General features: G+C 43.5%; 1 protein-coding gene and 1 long non-coding RNA gene across 18 annotated transcripts in view; one reads left to right on the top strand and one right to left on the bottom strand.

Moving 5' to 3' along the window:
* The window catches only part of TRAF3IP2 (TRAF3 interacting protein 2), a 40,400-nt gene that overhangs the window by 11,356 nt on the left and 4,512 nt on the right, over positions 1-24,532 (bottom strand). For 4 of the 17 annotated variants that reach the window (XM_001504045.7, XM_070225425.1, XM_005596882.4 and 1 more), the window contains exons 2-5: positions 16,090-16,938; positions 5,997-6,189; positions 2,654-2,832; positions 526-614 (exon numbers count right to left, since the gene is read on the bottom strand). In XM_001504045.7, coding sequence (XP_001504095.2) covers positions 526-614; positions 2,654-2,832; positions 5,997-6,189; positions 16,090-16,930 — 1,302 coding nt within the window. In that variant the 5' untranslated portion in view covers positions 16,931-16,938. Of the gene's footprint in view, positions 1-525; positions 615-2,653; positions 2,833-5,996; positions 6,190-16,089; positions 17,208-18,320; positions 18,491-24,532 lie in introns of all 17 variants that reach the window. The other 13 variants (XM_070225418.1, XM_070225419.1, XM_070225415.1 and 10 more) reach the window with 8 other exon arrangements.
* LOC138916004 (uncharacterized) lies at positions 3,465-24,170 on the top strand. The gene is made up of 3 exons (XR_011422614.1): positions 3,465-3,823; positions 18,603-18,834; positions 20,500-24,170. It is a non-coding gene; the product is annotated as an uncharacterized lncRNA (long non-coding RNA).

Consider the following 24,532-nt stretch of genomic DNA (forward strand, 5'->3'; position numbering starts at 1 on the left):
AGCAGCCGAGAACCCGGCCTCGCAGCCCCGGCCTGCATTAAGGTGTGGAACGGCAGCTGTGCATGGGGGGCACCCAGGCTGCAGGCTTCTCCTTCCAACCCCACAGGCCAGTGCGGACCGAAAGGACCGTGCAAAATAAGCAGGTGATGCGGGGAAGCCTGCAGCCATCTGCATCACCAGAAGCACAACCAAAGCAGCACGACTGGTGGAAAGGGGCAAAGGTACAAGGTGCAGCGCGAGCCTGGCGCTTCCTTCCGCCTGCGCATGTGGTCGGCATAACACCGTCCGGCTACCCCGGGGTGCTCAAGCTCACTCAAAAAGCATGCTGGGAAACAATGCTGGAGACTTTAGACAGCTTAAACTCTAGAAAATAACTGCCTAAACCCATAAGCATTTAGTTCATAACCACATAAATCAAATAATATAATTTAAAACATCAACAGCTATTTATCCTATTTCTCCTTTTGTTTTACTTTTCATTGTACTCTCTTTAATTGTTCAGTTCTCTTGGGGTAAAATACTTACAGCAGTTTGGAAGCCATTTGCCAACAAAAATTTCACAAATTTCACCACCTCCACGGCTGTGTCCATAGAGTAAGTGATGAAGACTTTCCCTAAGAGAGATTTTTTTATTTATTAGAAACGAGTAAAATTATTTTACTCCGAACACACTTGTAAATTGCATGCAATGTCTTTTGTCCTTCTAGAATAATAAAGGGAAACCTCAGGATGGTTTAGGACATAGATTCACAGGCCCAAAGGGGCAGTGGGGTCTGTGCAAGGGAGGGCAGACTGCTCAGGGTACACAGAAAGAGGAGGCACAGGGGAGAGCACTGGCAGGCGAGACGAGCCGAGGAGGTCTTCTGAAAAACCACATGATGCATTAAGAAAAAATCCATCACCCAGAACCTGCGGGTCTTTAAGATCAGGCCACCACCTGGTTTCTTAGAGACGCTTGGCACCGTGCCCAAGGAATACTCACAGCAAGCCAAGAAGCTCAGCCTTGCTGAGGGGCCACCCAGCCGTGTCCTCTTTTGATCTCATGATGCTCTCTGCTGCCCTGAACTCTTGCTTGACAAGAGCAAGTGAGGGGAGAGGGAGGAAGTGGGTCCCTATCCCCTCCATCCCCCCATCCACTTACTGGCGAGGGAAAGGCCAGGAAATTGGAGCAGATTAAAGTGCAGCTCAGAAATGTTAGTGAGAACTTCAGCAGCTTGAAGGAGAGACACCACCTCTGGGGGGTCCAGGGTCACTGACTCCCTCGCTCCTCCCTAGGTCAGCTGGAGCAACAGATGGTAGCACACGCACAAGCTTAACCCAGGCAGGATGAAAACCAGTGTTTTCTCAGGCTAAAGTCTTGGGGAAATTACCTGGCTAGCATGTTAAAGTGATAGATGAATAATCTCTGTGTTAGTTTTTAGTCTCGAATGGATTGGCTAAAATCCCAGGAAGCCCCCAGGGCAGAAGGTAGAGAAGAAAGGGGGGTTGGAGCGAAAATTTGAGTCAATATGTATTCATCTATGCTTAGGCTCTTTTTTTTGAAACATACCTCTTAAGTGGAACTGTGTATGGTGGTCATATTGACTCACTTACGGAGCTTGGCAAATTGATGGCATTCCATTTATTTTCTTCTCAACACTTAATATTCAGCCAATTCCTATGTAAGAATTTTAGGACTTCCTTTATAGATTATGGTAAGATAAATATGATCCAGAGACTGATATCAGGGCTGTATCCTACACAGGGCAGCACCTATTCTCCAGAAATGCTCAAAATTAAATTGTATAAGATTTGAAGAAGATTAAAGAAGAACTCTTTTGAATGAAAAATAACAATGGATCATTGTCATAGAAAATTTTCAGAGTCCTAAATGACTAAACAGCACACATCCTTCAAGAGGAATTAACAAATGCAAAGGGCTTAATTTTTAAGTTTGGTTCAAAGAGGCGCCCAGATTTGGAAAGCACTTACAAGAATTACCTGAGCTTCTCTAGCAAGCACAACAGAATATCACAATTTCACAAGCAGTGACTGTTTTCTTAAGATTTCTGGAACTTACTGTCCTGACTGACCTTAATATGAGAACAGTTTGGTGAGATTTCAATATTTCTGGTTCTGGCTGCAAAATGTGGAAAAAGAATCATCACCTGACACTTAGTCGAATGTTTCTTTAAATAAAAGCCTTAGTTTGCATTGGGTCGTAAAACAGTATGGAGAATGTGAGCGGCTTTTTCCAAACAAGATTGCTCATTCCTACAGGAAATGACCTCGTTCTTGATGGCTGTTGCTAATTTATGGTGAGACGCTAGGTCCCTGGCCAATACCACATGGACATCCAATCAATTTCCTCAGGGACAAGTCCAGTCAAGAGCATCATTTAGAAGAGGGAAAAGTGTTGGGGTTATTTGTTGTTGGAGTATATGTTTCAGAAAACCTAATAGTAAGCACTTTGTGAGTAGCATTGCTGGTAGTGTCAGAATCACTAAAAGCACTCATACAAAATGCTGGTTACTTTTTAAGCAAAAAACAAAAAAGTAAATTTTATTTCACTGTGTCTGTGAGAAATATCCAAGATTGTGGATGAATAGTCATCAAATACTCTCAAAGTAGAAAACCTGACAAGAATGAAAAAACAAGATTGCAAACAACTTACGCAATTCTTCTGGCAAATTGCTTGTTTTCAGAGTTCCTCTGGCGGGAGGGTTACTAGGGGGTCTAGGCACAGCCGCTGGGGATGGAGCCTGGGGACCCTGTGGTCTCAACTCTGCAGGACACTCCAAGGACTCCTCAGGAGCTCCAGCTCTGTTAGGTGGCTGGTTATAGAGCTGGTCCCTGGAAAGGAAGACGTTTACATGAAATTTTCCTTTTTCACAAAGGCAAACCTAGAGGGACAGAAAGCCTGTAAGAACTTTGGGAAGATACCAATGAGTTCTCTCTCTCCTCTGCTTCCATTTCTTTTCTGAGCCAGAGGAACGAGGGGTGCTCCATGGGTTTCAGTCAATAAGCAGTTTGGCCGGCTGCCATAAGTACAGGCCCGTGCTAGGGGTTGAAAGAGGGAAGCTGGACTTGATTTCTCCATTCAAGGACTGTCTAATTGGGAAGATCAGTCTCACGGACAAGGCAGACTAAGTCACCAATAAAACAAACTAGTAGAATGGGTGGCATACAAGGTTGGTGTTACAGGCATTCAGATAAGAAGACAGGATTTCTAGATAGATAACAGTTCATTATGTACCAAAAGGTAGAAAAGGCTTTGTAGGTTCAAAGGTATTTATGTTGTTAATATATGGATGAAAGTCTGATTTTGAAGCTCACTCCTTTAAAGAAGTTTCTACCACATTGTCATAGGGCACCTTCATTATTTTTTTGGTTGCCAGTATTCCGCTGAACATTCTGCTGAGACCAATCAGACGCACTCATGTGTGATTTGGAAAGTAGCAGGAAGTGGACACCACCCTTGTGCCACTTCTGTGGTTTCTGTTGGAAAGTGTTGTCACGAGGTGCTGAGTTCCTCAGGAAGCATCCCAGTGTCCTTTTATCAGCTTCGCAGTGTCAAGGTCAGGGCGTGGGCATCCATTTTTGGCCAGTACAGATCTAGTAGGCACAGAATGGACCCAACAGCTGCAGCGGTGGCAGCTTCCTGATTCTGGATGGTACTATGGCAGCATGGCCTAGAATGGAGAGTCATGGGGCTTTCTGATCCTCTGCCTCTCTGACCGTGACAGAGGAAGAAGCTTCTTGGGAGTCCTGTTCTGTGGTGTTGCTCTGGGATCACTCCTAGAAGCCCAGCCTAAAGCTCGCTGCTGCAACCTCCAACAATTTTGTAAGCACCTGATTCCCTGTATTAACTCTCTTCTGCTTAAAATAGCTTGAGTTGTTTCTGTTTTCTGTAAGTGAATCCTTACTGACAGGGGGTCTACAACCGTAGTGTTTTATTTCCTTAAAAAACTCTGAAGCAAATGCAGCAGTATGTTAACATTTTAAAAATGTAGGTAGTGGGAACATGGATGTTTGTTATTTGTTGTGTGTTTGAGATTGTTTATATTATAAATTTAAAAATGTTTTGATTACAAAATCTATCTGTATATGCCAGTTTTTATAAATTGTTGCTTATGTTTTCATATTTTTACCCAAAAGAGTAATCAAAAATTCTGAAAGTCTTATGTAACAGATTATAAAATAAAGTTACACAGAATCTCAAATATACTATATTTCTAAAATGTGAATGTTTGAGGAAGTTATTTTTATTTTATATTTTTATTACTATATGGAAAAAATTCCTATAAAATATGCCGTCATTTAATGGTGATCCAGTTCCATATCCTTTATGCATTAAATCTCTTTATACCCAAAGTTGCTTAGTTGTTATAGAAGACAATTGCTCATTTGATAAAGAAATGTTAAGGTCTTGATAATATTCAAAAACTTCCATATAAAAACAATATCATGAAGATTAATGACTGAGTAAACTTTCTGAATTAAGGTGCTCTTTCAGATTTTCAGTATCAGGAGAATTAGCTTCATTGCCTAAACTTATTTTTCATTATCCTAAAATAATAAATCCAAGGAGACCAGAGCAGGCTTGAATTGATGTTACAAAAGCAATTATTCTGTACTATATTTGCAATTCTTCTGTAAATCTAGAATTATTTCAAAATAAATGTTTATTTTAAAAATTACTATGGCCTCCCCTATTCAACACCAACCGTGTTTCATAAAGATGCTTAAGTTTTGTTTGTTTTCTTGGAATTTTAGATATTTCTTCTGCAAGAGTGCTTATCTGTCTGTAAAATCATATTTTACTTAATTCCATTATTTAAACTCCATGTAATTTTGTTTTAAAAAAATAAGGGACCTGTCTGGAAAGAAAATCTGAGGGCTGTGAGCTTTTGAATAAAGGGGAAACAGAGGTCTGCTATTGTAAATAGAGTGGGCTTTTTTCTTTCAATAAACGTTTTGAGCTAATTATCAATTTCTATATTTCTGAGAATCTGCTTTAATAGGACCTTCATACTGATTCTCAAAACAGAATATAGTTTTACTTTGAGTGGTATATAAAGGTTATGCTTGAACAAGAGCAAACATTTCATCCACGCTCTTTCTAATTTTGTCATAAATTAGGAAGCTCTATTTACATGAGTTTTTCATATATATTTTAGATCCATAAATTCAGAGAAAAGGAACACTTGAAGAGTCAAAAGAGAACAATGAGGAGAAAAATGAGTACAGTCATGTGTCACTTAACGACGGGGATATGTTCTGAGAAATATGTCATTAGGTGATTTCATCGTTGTGCGAACATCATAGAATATACTTACACAAACCTAGATGGTATAGCCTGCTACACACCTAGGCTATGCTCCTGATCTTATGGGACCACCATTGTACATGTGGTCTGTCATTGACTGAAATGTCATTATGCGGTGCATGACTATAAAGCATTAGACAACTGAAGTCAAGAGAAACCAGAATTGTTTTCCTGGAATAAGTATAGGAAAGACCTAATAATGATGTTCAGCGTGAGTGACTGCTTTTATTACAAAAGAAAATAGCTTATTTTAAATTTCTATTGAGAACTAATTAAATTTAAAATTTCAAAGTAAGACATGTGCTTAAACAGGTATAGAAACTAAGGGTCTACAAAGGACCTTCCTAACAGCGGAAGCCAGTCATCATAAAAATAAAGATCTCTCTCATGGACTAAAAGGCCAGGTGACCTGAAAGTAAAAGAAGTGGGGAGTGACTTAGCATCTTAAGAGCCTTTCCTTCAAGAGAATTTTGACTAGTCACCAGTGGCTTTATATGTCTGGTAAAGACATTCTTGTCAACCAGCTTCCATTTCCTCCTGACCTAAAAAGTCTCTGTGGGGCATTCCCCTGTGTGACTTGGTCACTGACATGGGTAGCAAAGCCACAGAGTTTTGATACATCTTGATTGCACTGGCATCATTCTTTTTCATGTTAAAAATATCTGAAAGTTGGCCCTGTCATACTTACTGATACCTCGGGAGTCCTGGGGAGGTGTTGTCTCTTTGTGCGGGCCTCTCTTCTTGGTCCCAGGGGCTAGGATAATTCAGGACGACCCTCTGCACAGGGTGCACGCCTCTCACACTGGCTCTAGGTAGGGGCTGCCCAGGCAGAGCCGGCTGGATGGCTTGCTGGTAGGCTGCTCGAGGGTAGTCGTGGCCATCTGTAGCAAAGAGAACAGGGCAGATTGATTCTAGCTCCTTCCTGAGAAAGGAGAGTAAGCTCAGTGCAGATTTTTGTCTTGATACTAACTGAGGATTCCAGATACACCTCCGTGATATCTGCCATATTTCTGTACTGTTATTTACTTGAGAGGTTTTTATTTAACTGAGTCATTGTTTTTCTTTTCCTCCTAAATATAAACATCTGTGAGTTCCTGAGTTTGGTGTTCTAATTGGAAAGCACAAAGCTCCACAGAGGCCCCTATTTTAATAAGATACTTAGGATAATCCAACCATGAAGAACCTCTCTCACACCATCATTCCTACCGTAATTCCCCAAGTTTCTAGAACAAGGCTAGGAGAAATTTTTCTCATGATAGATACAGAATCACTACTCTGTCCTTTCCTTCCCCCAAGTGGACACAACACACACACACACACACACACACACACACACACACACATACGCACGCATTCACCATTCCCTCTTAGAAGTAAATGAATGAAAACTTGGCTCATACCTCTGGGAAGTAGCCAACCAGTTGGCAACACTTCCTAACTTTCTTGGTCTTCTCTTGCTAAAACCTACGTGCACTTGGGGCCAGGGCAGTCAGGAGAGGGCAGGCCTTGGAGCACAGCCAGGGCTGGCGGTGACTTATATGAACGTGTAATCTAGAAGAAAGATGGTCCCAGCCAGGCCCAGAAGCAGCAGTCTGAAGGGAAGAAGGGCAGCCTACCTCACTAGGTGAGAGAAGACAACTGAAAGCCAGAGGAGGGATGCAGGACACCCAGGAAGGGTGAGAGAGGAAGCCTCTGAGGGACCTGTCCAGGCACGAAGGGGCTCAGTGTGGGAAATCTGAGAGGAAACGGTGGGCATGCGCCTTAGGGGTGGGTCCAGCCTACAAGGGGACTGGAGAGAGCCAAGTGGGTAACCCTACAAAATAAATTACGAGCACCTCCTGGTGATCCAAGCATTGCCACCTCTGCCCAGGTAAGAAGTTGGATGATCCAGGAGGTACAGCTAGTTAGGGCAAGAAGGAACCTTGTTTTTCAAAACAATATATTTTTTGGTCTTTTTCTTTTTCTGATTATAAAAGTCATACTCAAGTTTGGCTGCTGTGTAAGTAGGATACAAGCAAGGATGTAAAGTGAAATAAAACTAGCAAGTAAGCAAGAAAGTAACAGATAAGGTAGGTTGGAGCCAGAATGTGGGGGGTGAGAATGTGGCTTAAGAATTTTACTCTTAGTCTGGTAGGTAGTCAGGAGCCATTGAAGTTTTTAGGGGAACATGCAGGGGAGTGATGGCCTCGAGGACAGGACAGAAAACAAGTAATGTGCGTGTTCACTAGTGTGGCTGGCTTCAGGTCTCCACTGTCTGGACTAAGGAAACTTGGCTGAGTGACCCTGGGAATGCGCTCTAGCCAGTCTCTCAAGCACAATCAGATCCTCTGGATTCAATCTATTATTTGCTTTGATCCATGACACCAGCCAGATCTTTCCTGTCATGCTTCCTCTGGCAAAAGTGACCACACCCCTCCAACCCAGATGGTCTCCTGGCCCTGACCGTGACCCTTGCCCTGCTGTTGCTTAGGCTGAGTCATGGTATTAGGGGCTTGAGGAAGGCGAGGAGGATAAAAGGATCTGCCTGAGCCTTTCCCAGCCCTGGCTGATAAAGGAGACCAGGACTTGGAGGGCATCTCTAAGAAGGGGGAGACAGGACCACAGAGACCCCTATGGTCTGGGACAAGATACACCACAGAGGTTTTGCTTTTACAGCCTTCCTGGGGCAGGTCAGATATAGTCCAAGCGATCCCGATCACCAGTTGGAATTTCAAGGCAACAGGGCAGGTTGTTCTTTTTCCTCTGCTGCTCCTTTTCCCCAACGAAAAAGGGGCAAAAAGTGCCAGTGCCATCAGGTCTCCAGGCAGGGGCCAGCCCTGCTTTAGATGAGACTCACGTGAGTGGACCATTTACAAAACCAGCTGTAGCTCCACCCCTCCAGAGATCTCCCACCGCACTTAAAATCCACCCCACGTGATCCAGTCTCTGCCCTTCTTCACCTCATCTCCTACTACGCTCTCACAAGCTCACCAAGCCCAGCTACCTGGTCGTCTTTCTTCACAAGCTCGAACACCTCAAGCTTGTCTCCAGCTCTGGGAGTGAGTTTGCCCTCTCTGCCCAGAATGGTTTTGCCCTATACCTTTATGGAACAACTGCTTGTCATTCGGGGCTCAGCTCAGCTATCACCTGTTCAAAGAGGCGCAACCCTTCACCCAGTTGCCTCATCCCATCCCCTCTATTTTATTTTCTTCATGGTGCTCATCACGTGTCTGTGTAAGTAAGCATGACGCTTACTTGTCAGCTTGTCTGCCTTCCCTACTGGCATCCAAGCTCTGTGAAGGCATGGACCGTGTCTGTTGGCCACCATGTCTCCAAGCACAGTGCTGGCACACAAAGGATGCTCAAAAAATAAATGTATGAAGACTGAATAGTCACAAAGCCAACTTCACACACACAGAAAAGAGAAGCCATCTGCTTGCTAGGTCTTGGGTCTTCTAGACTGGCTACTTCTCATCTGCTGTCCATTTGGGTTATTTTTTTCAGTATCTCTTTCTGGGATTAGGAAGGAAAAGAAAAGGTAAAAGAGGAGAAACTTTGCCAGTGGCCTTGAGAGTTTTTAATGTTTGGAGCCATTTTTGCTTCCCACATCCATTAATAAGTGGCTAATAATGTTTTATTTGCTTTAAAAGGACTACTAAGCTCTAATCATAGGGTTTGTTTTTTTTCCAGAGAGCGGATGTTAGTGCTGTTAATCAAAGCCTTTGAATCAAGGTCATATGATTTCTAACAGATTATTTCCCGCACAACATGTTTTTGTCTCATAGCAACAAATCATATCATTAAAATCACTAAGGCTTGTGAGCTAAGTGTTTGATTAGCTGGAACTTTCATTTCTGAAATGGCCACCTGTGGTAAAAACTTATACTGGTTTACGTGAGCAGATGAAAATGATCCACCTCATCTATTTTTAAAATTAGGTACTGACAGTAGAGTCCTCTATGCCGTCCTTTGATTGTTTAAAACAAAGAAATATTGGATATCAGAGGATCAATCAAAAATAAGCTTTCCCTTTTGTAAATGGAATTTGACTGCTTTTGTCTGGAATTTGGCTGGTTGTGTGGAAAAGTTGTTAAATGAAAACTATGCTTATCAGGTAAATGAGTACCTTTTCATTGTTCAAGTTTAATCATCCCATTCTACTCTTTTGACCAAGCCTTGCTAGTTTCGTTGGGTACTGTATCTATAATAATGGCGAGCATTTATTGAGGACTTGCCATGTGTCAGGTACTGTTCTGAGCTCTTTATTCAGGATTATGGAGTTCAGTTTTCTGTTTTCCTAAAGAAGAAGTTTAACTTAGAATAAAATCCAATTCGCTACCACGGTCCTTGCATCCTTCATCTGCTGGCATATCATTCTCCCCCTGCTCACCTTGTTCCAGCCCCACCGGCTTGCTTTTGGTACCTTAGCTACACCAGGCTCTTTGCTTCCTCAACCTTCTCATCCTGTAGATTTCAGCTCAAATGTGTCTTCCTCCAGCCATGCTATCTATTAATGTTGTTCTAACACCTAGTTATTTCCTTCACAGCATTTATACTCTGTGCTTTTATTTGCTGATTTCTACTTATCTGTCTCTCCAGTAGACTCTGAACTTCATGAAAACTGGGCCATGTGTCATATTCACCACTGTACGCTCAGTGCCTAGCACAGGACTGGATAAATATTTGTGATAAATGATAAATGAATGAATGGTCAAGTTCTGTTTCCAAATCTCATTGACCTCCCTCCCTTCCTCCCCTCTCCCATAAGACAATTAAAGATGGCTTTTCCAAGGTTTGATATCACAAAGGCTCTACTCATGATTAGGGACCACTCCTTTCCCCAGGAAGTAGGGAACAGATTTCTTTTTATTCATTCAACAAATATTTATTGAACCGCTATGGCTAGGCACTGGGTAAACAGAGATAAATAGGATACAGTTCCCTTGAGTAGCTCAAAATAAATGGAGAGAGAAGGAAAGAAAATCTGCGTGTCTGTGGGTGTCTGTTTTGAAACACAAACCTACACTCGTTAGTGTGTGAGAAGGACAGGCATGCAAGTCGGCAGCCACCTACATGGTAGACTTAAGAATGACTGCCCAAAAATATCTCCCCCACTGACTTGTCCTGGGTGCCTAAAATTCCATCAAGAGAGTTTATTCTGGAGGAAATGGAGAATAGAAGGCGGTGGGTGATATGATAGACAAATGATTTGTTAGCATGGTAACTCCTCAATTCTGAGGCAGTGTTAACCACAAAACAAAAATACAGATCTTGCACAATCATAAATGGGTGCCCAGAACTGTATGTTATTTGTCAATCTTATGATCCTCTTGGCCTGGTTACACACGGTCTTCATGTTACTAGGCTTTTACCACTTGGAATTTGTAAACCAAATCCTAAACGAGGTTTTCCACATATTGGTCAAAACATTCAACATTTTTCTTCCTTATTAAGAATGGTATTAAAAGAGTTTATGAGTGAGAAAATAAAATCTGATTTTTAAGTTGTCAAAAAAATCATGATATAATGCAGTCAGTTTAGCAGGAAACAAAATGACCAACGTAAACTGTCACAGGAACTCCCACAGCTGTAAGCAGCTGTGGGTCCTGAAAGGCAACTCCCTTCTTGATCATGTCTTCCATCTGGTTTAATTTTTTCCATACTTTTAATTGTGCATGCATGCTAGCAGACAAATAAGCACTTTTTGGCTCCATAGGAGCAATCGTAGGCATGTGCCCACAGTTTTACTTTATTCAATCTCCCTGGTAGAGAAAGCAAGAATTTTACAGTAAAATAAGGGCTCAGTCGATTTATTATATTCATTTTTTTCCAATTTATTTGCATCATGGGTTTTATTTGGTTGTGCAGCCATGATCTCTATTCTGGTAACCTTCAGTGGAAGGATTCTGAGGCCGTATGAGGCCAACTTCTCCAGGGGGTTGGGTGAGGAAGAAACATAGTCTTATTCCACTTCTTGTTTTCACCTGCTTTGAAAACTTTTTCTTTTTTTACATGAAAGGGGGGACCAGTAACCATTTTTGCTTTAACTTGCAAAGGCTAAGTTGTGCCATTTGCATGGTGATCATTATTTATTTATATTTTCATTAATGGATAAGGAAGTAACACTCTTCTAACGCTGAGGAGAACCACGTAGCCATGGTTTCCATCTGCATGAACATCCCTTAGGTGAACAGCTCTTTTGAAGTGGTTTTGTTGGCAATTAAGTGCAGTTATAGCCCTGACATGAAACTAAGCATTTGTACACCTGCTTTGAATGCTAAAATCTGTGCCAGCAAGAGGGATCTGGAAGGAGCGGGGCACTCGACAGAGCTGGGCTGCAGGATCCACTTAAATAATAATAATAATAACTAAGAGCTGCTCGTTATTGAGGGCTTAGTACAAGCCAGCCACTTTCCTAGTGCCTTTAACACATTATCCCCCTGAATCCTCGCAGCAACCTTCATGGGAACCATTGCTATTGGAGGCTTTGCAGATGTTCTGGGCTTGTGAAGCCTAGAAGAAAAACCATAAGCCCTGGTCTTTCCTGACCAAATGGGCCCAACTGACCCTCCTTCTGTGACTGGATGCCCTGGGGAGCCAGGGCCAAGGCTCATGCAGAGTGAATTACAACAAGCCCACCTGTACACTCTCATTTCCCCTCACCTTTCTTCCTTCTTTTTAATTTTTACTTATTTTTTAATTATAAAAGTAATACTTGTTTGCTATAACAAATTTAATGAAAGTATATAAAGTTAGAAGGATACTCTCCCTGCCTCTTAATTCCCTGACCCCCACCCTCCATGATCACTGTTAACAGTTGGGGCAATTCTTCCAGACTTTTTAATGTATGGTTTTTAAACACATATATTTTTTTAAAATATCACATATGGGATCAACACTGCATCTTGCTTTTCCACTTAATCTTTTGTTTTTCCTAAAGATTGGCATCTGAGCTAACATCTCTTGCCAATCTTCTCCTTTTTTTTCCCCTCTTACCCCCAAAGCCCTCCAGTACATAGTTGTATATTCTAGTTGTAGGTCCTTCTGGTTGTGCTGTGTGGGATGCTGCCTCAGCATGGCCTGATGAGCGGTGCTAGGTCTGCGCCCAGGATCCAAACTGGCGAAACCCTGGGCTGCTGAAACAGAGCACACAAACCCAACCACTGGGCCATGGGCCCAGCCTCTCCACTTAATCTTTTTTATGTCAGAATGTGTATCTTATTCTATGTAACAGAGGCCTAGTAGTCCATTGTATAAATAAATCACAAATTACTTATCTGTCCTCTTATTGACAGGCATTTTAGGTGTTTTCATTTTTACTCTAATACAACAATGCTTTAGTAAGCATCCTTGTTTGTATATTTTTATATGCTCATTTAATGTTTCTACAGGATAGATTGCTACAAGTGAGACTGCTGAGCCAAAGAGGAAGCACATTTAAAACTTTGGTCAATAGTGAGATTGCCTTCTGGAAGATTGTACCAATTTACACTCCTACCAAGAGTCTATGGGAGTGTTCATTTCCCCATAACCCCACTAACACTGGTTGTCTGAGGCTTCTTATCTTTGCACACCTAATTAGGAAAAAGGTATCTTTAAAAATGTTGCATATATACATTTTTCTTAAATTCAGTAATGCTCAGCTTGGTTTCATATGCTTATTGGCTGTTTATATTCTCTTCTGTGAATTGCTCCCCTCTCCCGTCTAACTTCTCTCTGCCTTTCATCACCTCTCTTCACTCCCAGGATTCTAGGCAGCAGTCTCCTCCCGCCTTCAATAGAAGGAAATAATATAGAGATCCAGGGACAGGGATCTGATGAAAGAGAGCAGGTCCTGAGGTATTAGAGACTCAAAGTGTTCCCAGCGGAGTGTTTGCATTGTTGAAGAGCCTGCCCGGAGGGGACAATGCTTACCTCCGAAGACCCGGATTGCTAATGGTGCCATTTCAGGCTTCCACGGGAAAAATACTTTCAAGTGGGAAGATCTTCCTGGGACCCTCAAATTATAATGAGACAATGCTTTCTTTGTCTATCACGATGAGGCTTTCTCCTGTGAGTGGATAAAGGCAACTGCTTGGGACTTAGGAACACAAAGCCCTTGACTAAGTCTTCATACTTCTACACATTAATCTAAGGAATTAACCAGAAATGCAGATAAAAACTTATGTCCATAATGTCTGTCATATCATCGCTTATCAGATCAGAAACTGCAAACTCTTCAAAATGTCCAATAATAGAGAATAGGTTAAAAACAACTTGGTAGATCCATCTGCTGAAATGCTATGCAGCATTTTTTTTTTAAAAAAAAAAGATTGGCACCTGAGCTAACAACTGTCGCCAATCCTCTTTTTTTCTTTTAATTGCTTTATCTCCCCAAATCCCCCCAGTACATAGTTGTACATTTTAGTTGTGGGTCCTTCTAGTTGTGGTATGTGGGACGCCACCTCAGCATGGCCTGATGAGTGGTGCCATGTCCATGCCCAGGATCCGAACCAGCAAAACCCTGGGCCGCCAAAGCAGAACACAAGAACTTAACCACTCAGCCACGGGGCCAGCCCCATATGCAGCGTTTTTAAATGATGCTGGAAGAAGTACACTGAATGTCACTGGAGATTATTTTAACTTTACAGTAAATATATATTCAAAGAAAAAAACCAGAAATAAATATGTCAAAACCCCAATAAGGAATTACATTTGGGTAACAGAAATATGAACGGGACTTTTGGGCATATTTCACTTTTGAGAGTGAACAAATATTACTGTTATCAGAAAAGTTAAATGCAGGTAGAATGCTTAAAAAAAAAGTAGTCTGTGGTATTCTTCTCACAAAATTAATCCCTTTTAACCTGGAAATCATTGAGAAATAAACACAACCCAGACCCTGCCACGGTTCAGTTCTCAGTGATTCATGCTGAAGGAACTCTGTCACCACACCCACCCTCCCACTCCTGGGCACTCGGAACAGGCAGTGGTGTCCACCAGCCCCAGTCAGTTGACTTCCCCAAGTCCAACACCTTGGGCCCAGTTTTCATCCTCAGGGGCTCTTTCTCTCCAAATCCTGCTGCTTCCCCAGCTCCTGGCCTCACTCCAACCTTATGTTTGTTCTTATCTATTTCTTCTAAGTTAATTCAACTTCCTTCCTTCTTCTTCTTTTTTTTTTTTAAATTATGAATTACTATACTGCTCCATTCACTTTTGGAAGCTTTATACTAAGTGTACATGTGCAAATACATAAATCGTGGTTGATTACAGCATTTGTAATTATTTCTATAATTTATTTTAAAGCTGGGCATCAGGCCCGTGGTCAGACTCTTATACCATTTGAACTGCCCTTTGTACAGCATTTATTTTCTAAGAAAAATGTCACATCTCACAGGCCTGTATGTGATCTGTAAAGCCCTATCATTATTTTCCAGTGGCCTCAGTAGAGATTTAATATCCAGAACTGTGATGGGCTTTTTATCTCAATCTAAGACTTTATCACTTTCAGAGATGCTTAATGCGCTGATACATATTATTCATTCATTCACTCGTTCAGAAATAATTTATTGAGAGTCTAGCGTGTGCTAGTCACTGTGCTAAATGCTGGGGAATTATGGATTGAAAATATACCTTTGCTGATGTGCAAAAGTTTGCAGTCTGGCAGGAGAGGTAGAAAAGTCCCTAAGTAGGTGCCATACTGGTAGTAGGAGCCTCAACAGGCAGAGCACAAGGAAAGAGAGAACCGGAAAGAGGGACTGATCTGGGGAGGTTTCCAGAGGGACACTTGAGCTGAGTCTTAACAGACATATATCGGGGGCCAGCCCCATGGCCGAGTGGTTAAAGTTCCACACTGTCTGCTTCAGTGGCCTGGGTTTGCAGGTTCGGATCCCAGGTGTGGACCTGCTCCACTCATCAGCCATGCTGGGGCGACATCTCACATACAAAGCAGAGGAAGATTGGCACAATGTTAGCTCAGGGCTAATCTTCCTCAAGCCAAAAAAAAAAAAGAGGAAGATTGGCAATGGATGTTAGCTCAGGGCAAATCTTCCTCACAAGCAAACAAACAAAAGGACATATGGTGATGGTTGTATAACTCTGTAAATATACTACAATTCATTGACTTGTACACTTAAAATGAGCAAAGGGTGAACCTTATAGTATGTGAAACCTTACAGGATGTTGAGATTAAATCTCAATAAAGCTGTAAAAAAAATAAAAGAGGTATAAAACTGGGTCAAACACACAAGAAGGAGAAGAACATCCTGGACGGAGAGAAGAACATGGGCAAATGCTTGGACATGTGAATCAGCTGGACAAGCTGAGGGGACACCAGTCCGTGGGCGTGGCTAGAACAGAAGATAGAGGCCGATGGCTCAAGTCGCCAAAGGGGTTCAAGCAAGAGAATCGGGAGCACCCTGATCTTCAATAATGGCATGAATCCAGAGTCTCAGTGACATTCTGGGCACCTTCTGATTTTTTTGACAGAAGGCCCCTTTCTCTGCCAAATCTAAGATGGGGAAGAAGCATGCAGATGGGGAAGAACCCAGATGCTCAAGAATTCAGACAACAAACAAGCTTTCTTAAAATCATTTGGCTCATCTTCCTACCTCTAGGCAGGTGAACGAACCTAGCAGAGGAATTTGTTTTTTCCTTAAAGGTTCCTGGAGAAGCGGGTCCCAAGTGGGACAGCTTTGGGCTAAGATAAAGCATTCTTCTAAAGCCCCTTGCAAATGGAACCACACATGGAAAGCCACTATGGGAAGAAGAAGGCCCTCCCTGCATTCTGTCTAGTGATGCGACGCAACGTAAAACTCACTTACATGGCGCCTGGTGATCGGGACCTCCGGGACAATGGTAATGATAGTTCCACTGAGCCTGTGGGGAGAGGTTGGGAGGCAGCATCTGTGCACACGCTGGATACCTCTGAAGTTCAAACTGATGGAACTCTCTGGACCTGAGAGGTCTGGGAAGGTCTTGGGGGTAACACACGGAGGTGAGGGGCAGGGGCCTTTCCAGCTGCCTGATGCCCAGGACGTCCTGGGGCTGGGAATCATACCCCGTGTCTATTGTAGGCAGATCCGGGGCTGCTCGGTTCCTGTGGGGCTGAAGCTGGGGCTGTGGGGCCATCTCTTGGCTCCTGCCCGAGGAGTCTACTGAGGCATTAGGCAAACTTTGGTCTGATTTGTCTGAGTCATGGCCAGTGTCAGGAGAAGCTGCTGAAAGCTGAGATTCCAGCCATTGATTGCGTTTTTCCATAAATAAAAACTGATGCTCCGGCGGGAAGGCTCCAACCAAAGACTCAGACTCAGACTTAGACTCGCTGGCTGCAGAAGAGCCCGAGGGAAGATCTTTGCCCGGGTCTGGGTGTCTCCTCCAGAAGCTGTCTTCGCTCTCCTCCAGAACTTTAGTGCGCAGGCAGGTGACCTCCTGGGACACAGGGCGCCGGTGATTTGCAAGTTTCAGGGGTGGGTAAGCCTGGGAAAAGTCTCCCGAGGAATAGTGAGGCATTTGGGGCACAGACGGGCTGTTGGGCGCCATGTTCCTTATGTTCGGAGCAGGTGGTTCTGATTCCTCTTCCGGGGAATATTGTGGGATTGATTTCAGTAACTGACTTGGGTATGGTTCTGATTCATCAACCTCCACGGGAATGCTTCGGCGCATTCTAGTTTCTGGAACAAGAGAAAACACGCCACAGCCTTAGAAGACAGATCTTTTCATGGAGTCCTCACTTTATGACCTTAAGAGACCTCGTTCAAGATGTGGTTTAAATTAACAGTCGTGTGACACCAACGTGCTTGCAGAGCCCCAATCACATAAAGCTGTTCCCTTATCCTCCAGGCAAAGGCACTGATGCTTATTAAGATATTTTTATCTGGAAGGCGATTCAAAGAATGTGGCTGGACCATCGTGTGGTAGACAGCACAAGGGGAAGACACAGCTGAAAATCAAGGGCCAGAGGAAAGAGAAATTATCATAATGTGGGCTGCTTCGTGTGTGCTTGTAGATGTATAAGACATGTGTGGAGCATACACAAGACATGTGTACACTGGTTTCCTCTGAGCATGGAAATAAGCTGGGGGGGGGGAGGGTAGGGAGAGGAGGAATTTTCCCCTTTTGAACTTTTAAAATTTTGCTTCGTGTGACTATTGCCTCATCAAAATTTTTTTAAAAACGAAAAAGAAAGCCTGAGTTAAAAAGCACTGAAAAAAGGTCAAAGTGACATTTTCCACCTAACAACTATAGGTTGTTTGGAGGACTTAATTCCCTCCGGCATTTTCCTGCAATTAAGGTAGCCATGCCCATCTGGTTTGTGATGTGGTAGCTGAACTTGCAGGGCTTGCTAAACGAGCCTTTAGCCCACTGAGCATTCAGCCCACAGTCCAGGTAATATTGGACTGTCTAGGAATATAAAAATAGAACTCTTAATCAACATAACAAAATGAGAAAGAAAATTAGCCTCCTCTTATCATTAGATGGGTAGAGATGATGCCCCAGGACGCCAAGGCTCCAGGGGAAGGAAGGAGGCAGGCCAGGGACAAGACAGCACAGGAGTGACTGGAGGCCTGCAGAAGGCTCCCGAGCAGGTGGAGTGGGAGGGCAGGAGTGGGGGAAAAAAGTCCCTGAGGTTCGTTCTATGCAAGCCCTGTACATAGCATCCTTCAAATTCCCTACAAAGAAAAGCGGTGGTGCCGGTGGTGGTGAATTTTTAAATTTCTATTTTAGATCCATGGAGAATTTCAGACATTTACTGAGGACTTACTGTATCTGAAATCATGATGTACATCAATTATTGTTCTAAGACAAGTTTTGAAAAAATATGAATTCACTTTCTCTTGAGCCCTGTACCCAGCCCAATGGCAACATGACAGCATCCATTTTAAAGTACTGGACCTCGGAGCAGAGGTGGCGCTGACAGTTTCCTACCAAATTTATCTTCACTGCCTATAGGAAGACACCTCAGCTTGCCTCTCCGTTCCCTGCCAAATGAATACTATTTAACATCTCTCGCACCCTCGCTTGGTATCAAACTTAGAAATCTGCTGCGGACAACCTTTGTACTGTTCTCTGGGACAACAGAAAACTCCTTCAGCTTCTAACTCTTGGCTGGCCCTCCCTCCGTGCCTCAGTCTTCCTCTTCTCCTGGATGTCTCCTTTCTAGGCTGCTGTCCAGGCTGGGTGTGCCTCTTGTCCCTTGGCTCTGCAGAAAAGAGACCTCATCACCTAAATAGATAAAATTGATAAACCGTAAAAATGAACAGGAACCTACCCGAAACACAAATATTTCCACCATTATTTTTAAATGATTGTCATTGTTTTCCTTTCTTTCTCACAGTTTTTCTACAGCTATGAAGTGGACGTGCCATACGACATGCTCTTCAGCGGGTCCGGAAACAAAAGTGTTTTCTGAAGCACTGGCTCGAGTGTTGTGTAAGCTCCTGCCAGCGTCTGTGGGCCCACGGCTGACGGGAGGGCAAAGAGACAGGCGAGTGAGCCACCTAGTAAGAGGACCAAATTCTGTCCCCTTTCTCCTGCTATGCAGTTCGCTTCCACTGCCTGCACTCCAGGTACCGCTGACTGTTTACATTCTCCCTGGGTTTTCAACTGTGAATGCCTTAGACACGCTTCCCTTAAAAAAAAAAAAAAAAAATTGCAAATTCTACTCTTTTGGCTGAGGAGCTTTCAGGGGCTCGGAGGAAGCTAATAAAAAAGGTGACAAGTATAGTCCTCTCATGTAACCGGAAATCTGAGGGCCATCCCATGGTGGAAATTCCACAGTTAAAACTGGTTGGAAAAGAACCAAATGGCCCTTTTGATGGTAGTAAATAAACCTGGCCTGTCACTAAACAGCCTCTCAGGAAAGCAACAGGATGGGTAATCTTTAAAAGACAAAGTGGACCCTGATGTTTTCAATGTGTCACTATCAAATATTCAAACAGCAAATTATTACTGAGCCCTACTGTGTGTCCAGCTCTATGCTGTGTATCCCCCTTCTGAGCCATAAGCTCAATTAAAAAATGTTTTATAATAGGTAATACCTACAAGTGATACAAAATTTAAGAGGTACAAGAGAGTATACAGTGAAAGGTAATCAAAATCATTTCTAAAGACATATAAAACATTATTGCTACCTTCAAGTTGCTTGTGATCCAGCTCAAGAGAGAAAACTAATACGGGAAATCAAAGGCCCTACCCCAGGGCCTTTGCACTTGCTGTTTCTTCTCCTTGGAACACTCTTCCTCTGCATATCTGCATGGCTTGCTTCCTTTCTCCTTCAGGTCTTTATTCAACTGTCACTTTCTCAGTGAGGGCTCCCTGGTCACTTTCTCTACAATTCATACATGCCCCTCTTGTTCCCTTGTCTCTCATCCCTGCTTACCATCCTCTCTAGCAGTTATCACCATCATACATACTACAAAACGTATGTTATAAATACAAATACCTAAATATTCCTTGTTTGTTTATTGTCTCCTCCCTCCTCCCAGAATGTAAACATCATGAGGGCATGTTTTTGCCTATTCTGTTCACAGCTATATTCTCAGCACCATAGTAGGGGCTCAATAAATATTTGTTGAATGAATAATCGATTGATGCCTGATTCAGAGAGGGAACAGATCTGCGTAGCTGGAAGGGCCACTGACAGTGAGAATGTCAGGCTCCATTGGGGTAGCAGGGAGGATGTGATGGGCCAAGTCCTCAGAGTTCTTAAAATTATACCACATGGCAACCCTTCCTTCTTCCTTTCTTTCTTCCTCTAAGTGTCAGGCCCTAAGGTGGCCTGGGCCATGCCTAAAGAGGTCCCACCCATGGGCAGGGTTGACTTGACCCTCACTTGCAGAATAAAGGTGATTTCACCACCTCGCGGGATGGGAACATGTGCTGTTCTGCTCCAGACGGGGAGGCAGCTGGTCTGTTCGCGCATCCTCAGAGCCTCGCACAGAGCAGCGGAGGGTGGGGCACGCCTGTAGCTGCCACGTGGGCCCCTCCCAGCCCTCGACCCCACCAGAACTGGCAGAACAAACCCTGCCACCCTTCTGAGGGTGAGGGTAAGAGAATAAGTACACACAAATGCCACATCAGAGGGCCACAGGCAGATTAGTGGGTTGTGTCGGAAATGGCAGTTGTATTTTTTGGTCTTTGATGTCAGTTTTGTAAAATACCACACATTTAAAAAAAAATCAATCAGTATCTCACCACTCCTAATTATTTCCATTTTTCCCGTTTTATTCCAGGGCTTTTCCATATGATGTCCATGCAGCTGTAACCGTGGCACGGCCTGTGCCCCAACCCCTGACAAGGGAGGCACTTGGATCGAAGTAGAAAAGCCCTGTTTTCTAGCCATGACCTAGAGGAGAAGTCTCTGACCCCCGAGGGGGACAGATGACCTGACAGCCAGGACCCCACGAGCCCTGGACAGTCTTGGGCACATCAGCACCGAGGCTGAGCTCAGAAAGGCTGGGAGCAGCTGAGGCCTCTTAGGCCAGGAGGACAAGAGCCATGTCTACCTCACCCCGGAAAATCCCTGGGGGAACCCAAAGGAGTTCAGAGCCCCTTTCTGAGGCTCACACTTCAGGAGCCCAGGCCCCACACCTAGAGTTCTGAGATGGGGCCAGGGCTCCTGTATATTTTGGTTTCAGTCCCATAGGTGACTGGGTTCTCTCATCCTTTGCCAAGGGCAGTGTAACCTGTACAATTGGGCAATAACTGCCAGAATTTAAAAAGCGTATTCCCTTTGCAATTACTTTCACTAGTAATTTCGCTTCTAAGAATTTCCTCTACAGAGATGCATGCGTCTTGCATGAAATGAAGAGGCTATAAAGATAGACCATGCAGCCATGTTATAACAGCAAAGACTAGAAGCAACCCACTTGTGCAAAAAAATTCTGATTTTTAAAACTGTGGTCCAGCTGTGCAACGAGGACTCTGCATCTTTTAAAAAAGACTGAGGAAGTGCCGTGTGAACTGATGTGGAACTATCTCCAAGACTTGTGGTTAAGTTAAAAAAAAGTAGAGAGCAGAACAGTGTGTAGCGTCTGCTGCCCTTTGGACGATCTAAGGTCGTCTATGCACATGCCATCTCATCAGAAATTCAGAACAGCGGTTGCCTCTGGGAAGGGAACTGGGTGACTGGAACGGGGGCAGGAGGGAGCATTTTATACCTTTTAAATTTTGTACCAACTGCCCATATATCTACCTAAAAGATAAAAGGAAAGAAAAGAACAGGCAAAGCTCCACTAGTAATTCTGATGTTCTCAAAGCTTAAGGACCGATGCAAGGGAGGCACTCCTGAGACCACCCAGAGGACAGTGAACGCTCCCTTCAAATGCGAAGACCGTTGAGCAGAGGGTGAGAACATTTGCCCGGCTGGGCACAGGGTAGGCACAAGCTAGGAACGGGGCGCTGGCCCCAGGTACTCAGAGCGAGGCTGCACCAGCCATGCACGTGAGTCTAGGTCTTACTCCCTCTGAGCTGACCCAAGAGGCGGTGGTTTTCCTTCTCTGGAATCGCATCGGCCTTTGGACTGCACGCAACCGTTAGCTCTTGGATTCTGACCGCACCTTTCTCTCTGTCAGTTTTTCTCTGTCCAAGTCTCTCTCTTTGGCTTCCTTTCTGCCTCCTCAGGCCTGAGACCTTTCTCTCACTCTACCCGAAATAGCCCAGTTTTGCAGACAGATCTTATCTAGACGTCAGCAGTTTTGACATCCCATGAGACCATGCTCCCTGGTGTCTCATTCACAGAATTCCCCATCCTCTCTCCCTCTCTCCTTTTCTCTCTCTCTGCACACAGCTCTCAGTCAACCCCCCGAGCGCCTCCAACTCTGTGCTCATGTCTGTTCCTGGCAACCTTTTCTCCCCCAGCACATCCCGCATTAAATTATTAGTTTCCTGAGACAGAGCCTGGTAGTCTTCACAACACTGCCTTTCTGATCTCACCGTTCATCCAAAGCTTCTTTTCCTCCCGTTATTCCTGCCTCCCCTTCTGCATGTCCATTAGACCCCACCCTGGCTGATGTGGGAAACAAGTCCTTCTCAGGGCACGTGCACAGATCTGACGTCCACATTCACAGTTAACTGCGGCTTCTACCTTCCAGCTCAGCTCACCGGAATCAACACATGCTTCTGGGAAGTGGGAAAATAGGCAGTACTGAAATGCACAGGCTCTAGATTCAGATTCTCTAGGTTTAAATTCTTCCCTGCCAGCTGCATGATTAGATGTGTGACCCTGAAAAAATTACTTAACTTCTCTAGGCCTCATTTTTCTCATCTGTAAAATGGGGAAAATAACAAAACTTGCCCCATTGGGGTATTATGAGGATAGAAGTGCTCACCATAGGGCCTGCCCATATCAAGCTCTCAAAAAACAAAGGCTATTTTGTTATTATTTTTGTAACAATGAGTGAATTGGCTTTGGAACTCTTTTTCTAGACTATGTTCACTGGTTTTATACCTGGATGCTAACACTATTATATGAACCTAATGTATAGAGATCACATCCAACCAACATGTAGATTTCCAGCACATTCGATACACATCATCTCATTTGGTCCTTAAAACAAGCCAGGCCACAGGTGGGGTATGTGGTCTCTCTTTACTATCCCTGTTGTATGGAGGCTAGCCACATTAAGTAGTTTTTCCAAAGTCACAGCCAAACCTAGCCTACAGACTTCCTAACTCATTCCATCAAACCACATGGATCAGGGGGTTGGCAAACGTTTCCTGTAAAGAACCAGATAGTAAATAGCTCGTGCTTTGTGGACCACATACCATCTCTGTTTCATACTCTGCTTTCTTATTTATTTGTTTTTAAGTAACCCATTAAAAATATAAAACCATCACAACAACATGGAGGGACCTTGAGGGTATTATGTTAAGTGAAATAAGCCAGACAGACAAAGACAAACTCTGCACGACTCCACTCATAGGTGGAAGTTAAACATATAGACAAAGAGAACTGATTGGTGGTTACCAGGGGAAAGGGAGGTTGGGGGGAGGGCACAAAGGGTGAAGGGGTGTACCTACAACACGACTAACAATAATGTACAACTGAAATGTCACAAGGTTGTAAACTATCATAATGTTAAGAAAAAGTTTAAAAAAAAAAGAAAAGAAAAGAAAGCAGAGATATCTCAATAAAAAATATATATTTATATAAAACCATTCTTAGTGATAGGCTGGTACAAAAACAGACCATGGGCCACCTTTGGCCTGAGGGTTATAGTTTACCAAGCTCTGATATAGATTATGCTGATGCATCAAAATATAAACCTAATGAAATGGATATCCTTAAGAAACCTCACCCTTTGTTAGTAACAATTGTTAACATTTATTAAATGTTATTATGTGTCAACTATTATTCCAAGTGTTTTACATGTATTAGCTTATTTCATACTCACAGCTGCCCTATTTGATAGGTATGACTGTCAGTCCCATTTTACAGATGGGGAAACTGAGGCACGGGGAGGTTAAGTAACTTTCCCAAGATCGCATGGCCAGTAGGTAGCATAGCTGGGATTCAAATCCAAGCAAGTCAGCACCAGAGCCGGTGCAAGTGGCCATTTGTATCTCAGTTGGGAGCACTGAGTTGTACAGCTATTTGCGGGGCAGGCGGGGGAGAAAGGGATGGAGGGAGCTGAGAAACCCCTTGAAGCGTCTGGAATAACTATGTCTGAGAACCATTCACCTTGAAACTCAGGAGGCATGGATACAGGCCACCTGTGTCTCCTAATGAACCCCCAGGCTGGGAGCCTGTGGCCGCTCTCCTTCGTGCGGTTACAGCAGAGGATGTGGATGAGACTGCAGCAGCATCTTGATTTGAGAAAAGCACTTGATTGGATCTCATTAAACTTTAATCATAAACTGAATTCAAAATAAATTGAAAACTGGTTGACAGAGCACAAACAAAGGGAGATGATATATGGTGATGCATTGGCGGGGGGATCTTCCAGGGGACGCCTCTGAGGCAAGGACGGATGGGATTCAGTGAAGGTGTGATGTCCCTGGAAGGAGACAAATAGCATAGCAAAAGACAGAGGACAGGCAGGAGTGAGCAGCCTGAGTAATTAATAAACCACATTACCAGTTCCTAAATAATCAGGGCTGGCTGCTCCCCAAGTGCTTGGATATTTTTTTAAGCATTATTTGGGTCAACGATAGGGTTGAAGAGTCCTAGAGATACACAGCATGAATATTTCAGGTGGACATAATAAATAAATATATAAATTCACAGCTAGGAGGATCCTCAGATCCAATTTGGATCAGATACTT

The sequence above is a fragment of the Equus caballus genome, chromosome 10 (genome assembly GCF_041296265.1).
Source record: "Equus caballus isolate H_3958 breed thoroughbred chromosome 10, TB-T2T, whole genome shotgun sequence".
NCBI classification, from domain to species: Eukaryota; Metazoa; Chordata; class Mammalia; order Perissodactyla; family Equidae; genus Equus; species Equus caballus.